General features: G+C 47.3%; 1 protein-coding gene across 1 annotated transcript; it reads left to right on the top strand.

Annotated features, from left to right (window-relative positions):
* Positions 1 to 727: 727 nt before the first annotated feature.
* CHST1 (carbohydrate sulfotransferase 1) lies at positions 728 to 3144 on the top strand. The gene has a single exon (XM_038764217.1). The coding sequence runs from the start codon at positions 932 to 934 to the stop codon at positions 2195 to 2197; it is 1266 nt and encodes a 421-aa protein (XP_038620145.1). The 5' UTR covers positions 728 to 931; the 3' UTR covers positions 2198 to 3144.
* Positions 3145 to 11712: the final 8568 nt, after the last annotated feature.

The raw sequence follows: 11712 nt of genomic DNA, 5'->3' as shown, positions 1-11712 counted from the left end.
AGGAGTCAGAGATTCTGGATTCTAATCCTGGCTTGGCCACTTTTCAGCTGTGTGACTTCAGGTAAGTCACTTCACTTCTCCGTGCCTCAGCTACCTCATCTGTAAAATGGGGATTAAGAATATGAGCCCCACGTGGGACAAAGTGATAACCTTGTATCTATCCCAGCACTTAAAACAGTGCTTGGTACATAGTAAGCACTTAACAAATGCTATCATTATTATTATCATTCATTCATTCATTCAATCATACTTGTTGGGCACTTACTGTGTGCATAGCACTGTACTAAGCGCTTGGAAAATACAATCCTGCAACAGATAGAGACAATTCCTACCCAACAATGGGCTCACAATCTAGAAGGGGGAGACAGACAACAAAACAAAACAGTAACACAAATAACATCAAAATAGATAATTAGAATTATAGAGATATACACATCATTAATAAAATTAACAGAATAATAAATATGCAAGTGCTATGGGGTGGAGAAGGGGGTAAAGCAGAGGGAGGGAGTCTGCCAAAGGGGGATTAAGTGCCTGTTCTTCCTCCTACTTAGACGCTGAACCCCACGTGGGACTTGATGATCTCTTATCTACCCCAGTGCTTAGTGTAGTTCTTGGCTCATAATCAATCAGTAGTATTTACCATGTGTGGAGCACTGTACTAAGCACTATAGAGTACAATACAAAAGAGTTGGTAGACGTGCTCCCTGCCCACAAGGAACTTCCATCAACCAACATCCCGCTTATTGTTATTGCTATTAAGGCCGCCTGATGCACTGGCCTTGTCCAACTCTGAGCCTCCCTCCCACTCCCCACACTGCCCCCCGGCTCAGCAAGCCATCCCCGTCCCCCGCCGACCTCCGCTCAACCCAGGTCTTGCGTCGGCAGATCCCAGGCCGGCAGAGAAGCCTTCCCATGAAGGTGTCCAGCCATGCAATGTTCCTGGAAGGCCGTCCTCCTCCTCGCCTTGGCCTCCATCGCCATCCAGTACACGGCCATCCGCACGTTCACGGCCAGGTCCTTCCCCAGCTGCCCGGTGCCCAGCCCGGCGAACTGTAGCCCTGGGCTCTCGGAGCCTGAGGCGGCCGAGAGGCTCTGTGACGAGGGCCCCACCCCGGCTTACAACCTCTCCCGCAAAACCCACCTGCTCATCCTGGCCACCACCCGCAGCGGCTCCTCCTTCGTGGGCCAGCTCTTCAACCAACACCTGGACGTCTTCTACCTGTTCGAGCCCCTGTACCACGTGCAGTCCACCCTGATCCCGCGCCTGGCGCAGGGCCGCAGCCCCTCCGACCGCCGGGTCATGCTGGGCGCCAGCCGCGACCTGCTGCGCAGCCTGTACGACTGCGACCTCTATTTCCTGGAGAACTACATCAAGCCGCCTCCGGTCAACCACACGACGGACCGCGTCTTCCGCCGAGGAGCCAGCCGGGCCCTGTGCTCCCCACCCGTGTGTGCGGCCCCGGGCTTCCCCACCGCCCCGCAGCTGGAGGAGGGCGAGTGCGTTCGCCGTTGTGGCCTCCTCAACCTGACGCTGGCCGCCGAGGCCTGCCGGGAGCGCGGCCACGTGGCCATCAAGACCGTCAGGGTGCCCGAGGTCGGCGACCTGCGGGCCCTGGTGGAGGACCCCCGGCTCAACCTGAAGGTCATCCAGCTGGTGAGGGACCCCCGCGCCATCCTGGCCTCCCGCAGCGAGACCTTCCGGGACACCTACCGACTCTGGCGCGTCTGGGACGGCACGGGCCGGAAGCCCTACAATCTGGACGTCACCCAGTTGACCACCGTCTGCGAGGACTTCTGGAACTCGGTGTCCGCCGGCCTGAGCCGGCCGCCCTGGCTCAAGGGGAGGTACATGTTGGTGCGCTACGAGGACCTGGCCCGCCACCCCGGGAGGAAGACAGGGGAGATCTACGACTTCCTGGGCATCCCCCTGGACAGCCACGTGGAACGCTGGATCCAGAACAACACCCGGGGCGACGGCGCCTCTGCCAAGCACAAGTATGGCACCGTGCGTGATTCGGCAGCAACAGCCGAGAAGTGGCGCTTCCGGCTCTCCTATGAGATCGTGGCGTTCGCCCAACACGCCTGCCGGCAGGTGCTGGCCCAGCTGGGCTACAGGATGGCCACCTCGGAGGAGGAGCTGAGGAACCTGTCCGTCAGCCTGGTGGAGGACCGAGACTTTCACCCCTTTTTGTGACGCAGGGACCGTAGAGGACGTAACACTGGGGTCGCCGCAGACCCGCCGGGATCTCCATGGACCCATCGAGGACACGCCGAGGACACTCCATGGATGTGTCATGGCCGGGCCAGGGACGCACCGGGGATGCGCGGGAGGGGGTGGTTTTGATACGAACCGTTTCTAACTGTTGCCTTATTCCCGCCCCCCTTTTTCCATCCCCCCCGCCCCCGTCCTTCTCGCCCTCCTTCTCTTTTTTCTGTCTCTCCAAAATTTGCACTATGTCTCGAATGGGACACTTCGGGGACAGTTGCCCTGGTGGGAGGCGGGGAGAGGGAGAGGTCTCCCCACACCCTGGGCTTCTTCCTGGGCCGTGATTCAAACACATGGAAGTTTGGTCTCTCTGTGGATGGTTAACAATGTTTACAAACACATCACATGCACACACACACACACACACACATACACTACACACACTACGCACAGACACACAACATATCAACACAAAAGAAACTTCTCAAGCTTTCCAAACAGAAGGGTATTTGGGGTATTGTACTTTTTGCACTGTTTACTTTTACAAGGTAAGAGATTTAAAAAAGCCCTTATCTATCTAATTTATGAATGGTGTCTCCCCCTCCCCCACAACATGCCTTGCCCCTCCCAGTGATCTTCCCCAAAGAGCAGCAAATCCCTGGACTTTGTTTTCCCCCTCCCTCCCTCCTCCCCATTGGTGAGCAGGTTTTACTGTGAGGTGAATGTACGTCTCCTTGTTTTTTCAGTCTGTTGCGATCATGTCTGTTTGTCTGAGTCTTGTTGCTGGACCTGAGCAGTTGGTTGCTGGTTGTTATTTTTTTGGGGTACTGGTCAGTTTTTGGTTCATCTGTGACATTTCTTTGTGCCAAAACAATGAAAAAATGGAAAAAAAAAAGAATTGGGGCAGTTTGCTAAATGAAAAGAAATTAAATGCTTTCTCTCTGTGTTTTCTGTAAATAAAAGAGTGCGCTACGGGGTTGGCTACAGGGTGGGGGTTGGGGTGGGGGGGTGGAGCAGGGCAGGGGTGACACAGAGTCAAGGTTGGGGACAGGAGAGTGAAGACTTGGAAGGAGGTGCAGTGGAGCAAGCCTGGGGCCAGTTGCAGAGATGTGGATGTCCTGGGAGGGAGGATGTCTGGAGCATTGACCTCAGGATACCTCCCATCCCTAGACCACATTTCACTTGGATGACCTTTCCCTTTCATCCTCAACCAGAGGCTCATCCAGGCTGGGCGACCCCGACCCCCGGCCACCCAACGCACACCCACTAAACACAGGTGTCCTCTCAAGCTCCCTAGCTCAGGGATTTTCCTAGAGATGAAGGATCTTGGAGCAGTGTGGACAGGGAATGTGTCCTTTGCTAATTTTGGACTTCCCAAGCATTTAGTATAGAATGGCCAGTGAGTGCTCAATAAATAAACTCTTCACACCATTTCTACTACTACTACTTCTATCACCACTACTACTACTACTTTGTCTGTTATATTGTCATATTATATTCTCCCAAGCACTTAGTTTAGTGCTCTGCACACAGTAAGCATTCCGTAAATTCAATTGACTGACTGACAGGCTACTGCTCAGGGGCTCCAGAGGAACATTAAACTCAGCTGCCTTTCAGGACTTGGGAAGGTCCTCATTGGTCAGTTTCACCACTGTCCTGCCAAAAAAGCAGTCTTTTATCCTGAGGGGAGGTTATGTGTTAATCTTAGCGATCCCCCCCCTGCCCTTTGTGGCCTATGGAGAGAGCAGAGTCTCACAGGTCTCCCTGGAAACTGGCTTCAATGTGTGATGAGCCTGTGGTCATTCCTGTGGTGGAAGAGAGGAAAGAGAGGGATGATGAAGCGTGCAGGCTGCCCCATGGCCACGGGCGCCAACTATTTATGTTTCCAGCTGGGAAGATTTCACGCCCCACAGCTTTTTGGGCTGGACTGCCAGCCTCACTCACTCATCCCAGCCCTCTGACAAGGTCCGAGTGCTTCCGAGCAGGTCAGAAAGGAGCTGAACGAGGCAGAAATTGGGTTTTTCTGACTCATTCTTAAAAGTCCGCCTGCCATTTCTAAGTTCCATCCTGCTTGCTTCCATTTTAAGAACGCTTTAGCATTCAAAATGAGAAGTTGGCCTCGGAGTCCAGGGTAAGACCATGCCTCCAGGGGCACCCCCTTCTTGGGGGTCTCAGAGAGGCTCCAAGCAGCATCTGGAAAGCTGGTGAGTGGGGTTGGGGACAGATGCATTTACCTCATCTCCAGCTGTCTTCAACTTAATTCTCATCTGTAGACTTAGCAGAACGGGATTGACCCAGCACACAAGGTATTAGAATAATAGTAATAATGGTAATTGTAGTATGTGTTCAAGCAGTGTGGCCTAGTGGAAAGAGCCCAGAATTGGCAGTCCTGCTGTGTGACTCTGGGCAAGTCTATGCCTCAGTTTTCTCATCTGTAAAAATGGGGATAAAGTACTAGTTCTCCTTTTCTTTTTAAAGTGTGAGCTTTATTTGACACAGGTATTATGTCTGATCTGATTATTGTGTATTGAATATTGTGCATTTAGCACAATGCTTAGCCCACAGTTTAAGGAATACCACAAAGAGAGATTTGTTAAAGGCTTATTGTGGGCCAAGCACTATACTAAGCATTAGGGTAGATACAAGATAATCCAGTCAGACACAGTTCCTGTCTCCTAGTGAGTCTCACAGTCTAAGTGGGAGGGAGAACAGGCATTTATTTACTCCGCATTTTAATTTACTCCTCATTTTACAGATAGGAAACTGAGGCACAGAGAAGTTAAGTGGCTTGCCCAGGATCATACAGCAGACAAGTGGCAGAACTGGGATTGGAGCCCAGCTCTTGTGTCATTAACAATGACGGAGTGGCCCTTTGCAAAGTATTAAGTGATTACCAGGGAGACCCATTTCTAAAATCAATCAATGAATCAGTGGTATTTATTGAGCACTTATGGTGTTCTGAGCATGGTACTAAGTTCTTGAAAGAGTACAACAGAGTTGGTAGACAAGTCTCCTGCCAACAATGAGCTTACAGTCTAGCGGACCCTTGCAAGGGTAGAGCCGTGTCCGGTCTGTGGCAAGTTCAGAGCAACAAAAAATATGAAATAATATCCAGTCCTGTTTAAAAAAAGGCAGTCTCCTGAAAGGTGCCCAAATTACTATCACCAGATTTCTGAGGTCCTAGTAGTGGAATGTCCTTATGCATTTAGATGGTTATCATTTCAATTAAGGAAATGACCTAATGGGACCTCCATTTATTAAAAGTAATGATTCCACGGTTAAAATTCTTTGACTTGATCTAGCATCTTTCTTCCAAGAAGTTCAAACTCTTGGCTCACATGATCTTTTCCATGCAATTGGCCAAGGTGTGGACAGATAATGGGGTAAGAAAATGCAATTTTGCTGGAGGGGAGGTAGCCTTCTGAATTCTGAATTGGATGCCCTCTTTACACTAATAGAGGGTTCTTTGACCATAATTCTGTGCTCTATGCCAAGTGCTTAATAAATACTATTGATCGATTGATGGGCCGACTGATTGATTCCAAGAATCCTAGAAATAATGGGTTGGAGTTGACTTAAAGGTGATCAGGTGTACCCCTGAGTGCTGCCTCCAGGTTCAATGGCACTGAACAGCATGAGAAGATGCTTATGAGAAGCAGCGTGGCTCAGTGGAAAGAGCATGGGCTTTGGAGTCAGAGGTCATGGGTTCAAATCCCTACTACACCAATTGCCAGCTGTGTGACTTTGGGCAAGTCACTTCACTTCTCTGTGCCTCAGTTACGTCATCTGTAAAATGGGGATTAAGACTATGAGCCCCCCGTGGGACAACCTGATCACCTTGTAACCTCCCCAGCGCTTAGAACAGTGCTTTGCACAGAGTAAGCGCTTAATAAATGCCATCATCGTAATGGCAGATGATGCTCTCCTGCTTTCTCAAATACTGGTTGTAAAGTGGTTTGGACTCCCCAACTTTCCTCCAATGCAGCATAGAGAAGCAGTGAAGCTTAGTGGAAAGAGCCTGGGCTTGGGGGTCAGAGGTCATTGGTTCTAATCTCAGCTCCTCCTGTCAGGTGTGCGACTTTGGGCAGTTAAATCACTTAACTTCTCTGGGCCTCAGTTACCTCATCTGTAAAATGGGGATTAAGACTGTGAGCCTCACATGGGACAACCTGATTATCTTGTATTTACCCCAGCGCTTAGAACAGTGCTTGGCCCATAGTAAGCGCTTAACAAATACTATCATCATCAATGCAGCCCAGTATCTCCCAACCATCACTACCAAGAAATTCTTGATTGATCAAGGTCACTGTGAAATAGGTCCAGAGATTGATTTTGATAATTTGCACAATTAGATATTTCCCAGTGTCTTTCTGATGGCCTAAAAATGAGATGTAACAGAGTTAAAACAAGTCAATGACCGGAAATTCCATGCATTTCAGGAATCTGGATTTGGAAAGTTTTAACACAAATTTCGTCTAAACATCCTTTTGAAAGCCCAAACCACCAACCTCCAGGCCTCATCTGTGAATGATCTTGACAGTTTCCTGTTATGGCTAATTTTACTAGTATAGTCAAAGGAGTGTTAACAGACAATGCCTCCCTCCTAGATTATTTCCTGTTGCCTTCTCTTCCTGGAAACACCTAAGCAAACAAACATTTCAATATATCTTTCATTTTTTAAGCCACGTCAATATCTAGACCCCCATAATTTAGGGAAAGAGGTCTTGTAATTTTTTTTAGGGTCTGTCTCCCCTACTAGATTGTAAGATCTTGAGGGCAAGGATTATGTCTACTTAATAACATAATAATAATTATGTTGCCAATTTGTACTTCCCAAGCACTTAGTACAGTGCTCTGCACATAGTAAGCGCTCAGTAAATACGATTGATGATGATATCTACTTAATAAAATAACAATAATAATAATAATAATTTCTGTGGAATTTGTTAAGGGTTTACTATGTGCCAAATGCCATACTAAGACTGGGGATAGATAGGTAGATAGCCCAGTATAAGCAGATTGGACACAGCTCTTGTCCCATATGGGATTCCCATTCTAAGGGGGAGGAAGAGCAGGTATTTCACCCCCATTTCACAGATGAAGAAACCAAGGCAAAGAGAGGCTAAGTGATTTGCCCAAGTGGGACTTGATTGTACTCTATTACTCTATCATGCTCTCCCAAGTTTTTAACACAATGTTCTACACAGGCTAAGTGCTTAATAAATATAATTATTGATAGGGCTCACTACTTTGTCATCAGTCCCGGCCTTGTCTACTTCCCTGTATCTTTCTCCCCAACTGCAGTCTATGCTCTGGGGAGTGAAGAGGAGGGTGTTGTTTTCTCTCTTTGGAAGATGGAGAAACAGACATTACTGAAGGAGAAGTGAATTGCCTGTAATGTCCCAGTTAGGGTGGAGCGAAACTTAGAAGAGAAAGCCAGCACTCTCCCTCCCCAGCTCAAAGTCTTGTCCGAGCTCCAACCTTCATAAACACGGTACCAGACTGTGAAAGTTTTTGATGGGGCCAGCCAATCTTTTCCCCATGCTCCACTCCCTACACGATTCACTTAAATAAAATAGATCCCCGAAGTGTCTTCCATCCATTGCTTTGCTTAGGGAATTTGTTTTGTAGCAGAACCAGGGCTGCTATGCTTTAGGTCAGAGACAGTTAAGTCAGAGAAGCAATTTCAAATTGCTGATGCTTATCTAAAAACACTCAGGGGTTCAGGGCCTTGAGGTCATCTCTCTTCTCCGACTGAACTAGAATCATAGCAGTCTAGGAATGGGAGGGGCATGGCAGGGTCTTCACCCAGCCCCTTACTTCCAGTGAGGTGAATTATGGGGAGAGGAAGGAATTCTGAGTCACAAAGCCTCTTGGTAGAAACAGGGATCTCCAAAGAAGACATCTCCACAGTGCCCTCCATATCCACCTCCAGATCATTCACAGCATAGTCTAGTGCAAAGAGCATGGAACTGGAAGTTAGAGGATCTGGGTTCTAATCTCACTCCACATACCTGCTGTGGGACCCTAGGCATATCACTTAACTTCTCTGTGCCTCAGTTCCCTCATCTGCAAAATGGGGATTCAATAGCTGTTCTCCCTCTCACTCAGATTGCAAACCCCAAGTGGAACCTGATTATCTAGTGTCTAAACCAGCGCTTAGTAATAATGATAACAGTAATAATGATTGTGGTACTTGTTACGCGCTTACTATGTGCCAAGCACTGTTCTAAATGCTGGGGTAAATACAAGGTTGGACACAGTCCCTGTCCCACATTGGGCTCACATTCTTAATCCTCATTTGTTAAAGATGAGGTAACTGAGGTCCAGAGAAGTTAAGTGACTTGCCCAAGGTCACATAGCACACCAGTAGTGGAGGCAGGATTAGAACCCATGACCTTCTCACTCCCAGGCCCTTGCTCTATCCACTACACCATGTTGCTTCTCAGTTCTTGACACATAGTAAGCATTTAACAAATGTTATTATTATTACTGCTGCTGCTACTACTACTACTATTACTACAACTACAAGAGGCCAATGTGTTTTTAAAGAGAGCAGTGTGGCCAAGTGGAAAGAGCATGGGCCTGGGAATCTGAGGACTAAGGTTCTAATCCTAGCTCTGCTGCTTGGCTGCTTGGTTACCTTGGGCAAGTTATCATACTTTACTTGTGCTTCAATTTTCTCATCTGTAAAATGGGGATTTAATACCTGTTCTTCCCCTCCTCTAGACTGTGAGCCCCATATGGGACTTAGACTATGTCTGACCTTACTAACTTGTATCTACCTCAGTGCTTAGTATAGTACTTAGTACATAATAAGTGCTTAGTAAATGCCATAATAATTATTACTTTCATGTTTTCCCCTTGGAAATTTAAATTTTTGGTTGAATCAGGCAGAATCAATCAATTGAACAATCAATCAATTCATTGAGTGCTTACCATGTGCAGGGGACTATTCTAAGCTGGAACAAGTGAATACTGGCAAACCAACATTTGCCGAGAGCAGTGAACAATGATTATATAATTGTTATAATTACATAACAATATATAATATAGTAAATATAATAATACAATATAATAAATATAATATAATATAACATTAAATGATATAATATGATATAATATAATAATATAATATAATATAACATAACATAATTATATATCTGATATTTTTAGGTGCTTATTAAGTGCCGAGCACAGATCTAAGCACAGAACAGTTAGAATGGACACTGTCCCTCTCCCAGCAAAGGTTCACAGTCTAAAGGGGAGGGAGAACAGGTATTTAATCCCCATTTTACAGAGGAGGAAACTGAGGTTAAAAGAAGTTAAGTGGTTTGCCCAAGGATAACAGATCAGGCAAGTGGTGGAGCCAGGATGAGAACTCAGGTGTCCTACGCCCGGCCCTATGCTATTCCCACTTAGCCATGTAGCTTCTCACACAGACAAGAGCAACGTATATGGAGCTGCTTTCTCCTAGTCCATCCCTGGGTATTATGTTGACAGCATAACCACCGAGTGGCAGATGGTATTTCAGACTCTAAGAGCACTGGCTATGTCATGTCCATCCCTGGGCCACTTAGAGAAGCCTCCACAAAGCTCCCAGAGTTCAGGTTAACTGGTAGTGGGGCATGGAAGCAGCCCAGAGTGCCCGGTATGAGAGAGATGGACAGTGGGTATACGGATGTGTACATACACAATGTATACAACTTTGATTGGAGCATGATGCTGCTGCGGTGAGAATGTGTGTATGAGGGAGAAGGTCATGCTAAGGCTCTCGTCCACTTATTCACAAAGCCCGTGACAAATCAGTACTGCCCGCAGTATCTGCTAATCAGTCCACCTTCTGAACCAAGAAAAAGCCATCATCAGGCTAACAAATGTGGCAGCAAAAGCTCAAAGAAACAGGTTTAGCCAATCCTGGAAAATGCTGGCAGAAAAAAATTAGTTGCCAAGCTCTCTTGTGCTGGAGCAGAGTTAGGCTATTTCTGGGAAACATGTGGGTTCCTGATTTTTTTTTTAAATGAACGTTGGTTTGCCCCTTTGACCACTGCCTGGAAATGTTTTCCCTATAACTAACCTAAAGACTGTAAATGCAGTTTAAGTCCATTTCCTCTTGTTCTAGTCTCAAAGAATAGTCCAGCTGGTCTTCTCTCGCTGGGAAGGAACTCTATATGGATTTGAAAATGGATTAAATTGCTCCTCGGGCTTCTCTTCTCCCATATGATGAATGCTGGTGCTTTCAACCTTAGCGAGATCACTGAGGACTGTCAAATGCGTTGGCCTGAATTACTCCATTCTTTCATCTTAAAAAAAAACACACCTCTCTGAAAACTCTGGATAATTCAGTTCAAAATGTCTGAATTATCTTGATAATGAATACAAGGAGACTGAGTCATGGTATTATTTTCCAGCATTGATCACTTCTGTGGCTTTCTCCAATTTCTCCATGGCCGTGGAATGGGACTCCAGCCAGGGGAATATTTGGATACTGGCAGAATGCCCTCATGGTTTCTATAATCATGTCCACATTGTCTGCCTACGCTTTTGATAGTGGTACCCCCCCCCGCCCCCCGCCCCCCAGCAGGGTCACAAACAGCCATTCTCAGGGGTGAGAAGTTGGGATGGTCTGGAATGGCACTGATTGAAGGGCAAGTACTGGCTCTCTTGTTCCAGGTTGAATTATTCCTATTTTTTGGGCGCTGATCTGAGCTGCCTCGACTGGGAATGCTACAGTACGGAGGAAATTTAATTTTAGCGAGCTGAAGATGGGGAGAGTGGTGGTCTGCTGGTTACGAAGGAGGAGGGCATTCTAGGCAGAAGGCAGGGCATAAGAAAAGGGTCGACAGTGAGAGAGATGAGAGTGACACAGGGAGTGGGTTGGAGAGAGAGGAGATCTTGGAGAATTCTGGGGAGTGGGTTAGAGGTTACAGAAGAGGGATGCTGATGCAGGTTTGTTAGACTCCAGCCCCAGGAGTGACACACCTGTTCTGCAGTTAATTACAGTAATTATAGTAATGGTAGTATTTGTTAAGCGGTTACGATGTGTCAAGGACTGTATTAAGCACTGGGGTAGATACAAGATAATCTGGTCCCACATGGGTCTCACAGCCTTAACAGGAGGAAAAACAGATATCGAATCTGACTTTCCCATCACTGTTGACGGCACTACCATCCTTCCCATCTCACAAGCCCACAAACTTGGTGTCATCCTCGACTCCGCTCTCTCATTCACCCCTCACATCCAAGCCGTCAACAAAACCTGCCGGTCTCAGCTCCGCAACATTGCCAAGATCCGCCCTTTCCTCTCCATCCAAACTGCTACCCTGCTCGTTCAAGCTCTCATCCTATCCCGTCTGGACTACTGCATCAGCCTTCTCTCTGATCTCCCATCCTCGTGTCTCTCCCCACTTCAATCCATACTTCATGCTGCTGCCCGGATTGTCTTTGTCCAGAAATGCTATGGGCAGGTTGCTCCCCTCCTCAAAAATCTCCAGTGGCTACCA

This window comes from Tachyglossus aculeatus, chromosome 22 (genome assembly GCF_015852505.1).
Source record: "Tachyglossus aculeatus isolate mTacAcu1 chromosome 22, mTacAcu1.pri, whole genome shotgun sequence".
Taxonomy (NCBI): Eukaryota; Metazoa; Chordata; class Mammalia; order Monotremata; family Tachyglossidae; genus Tachyglossus; species Tachyglossus aculeatus.
This window is presented reverse-complemented; position numbering and strand designations above follow the sequence as displayed.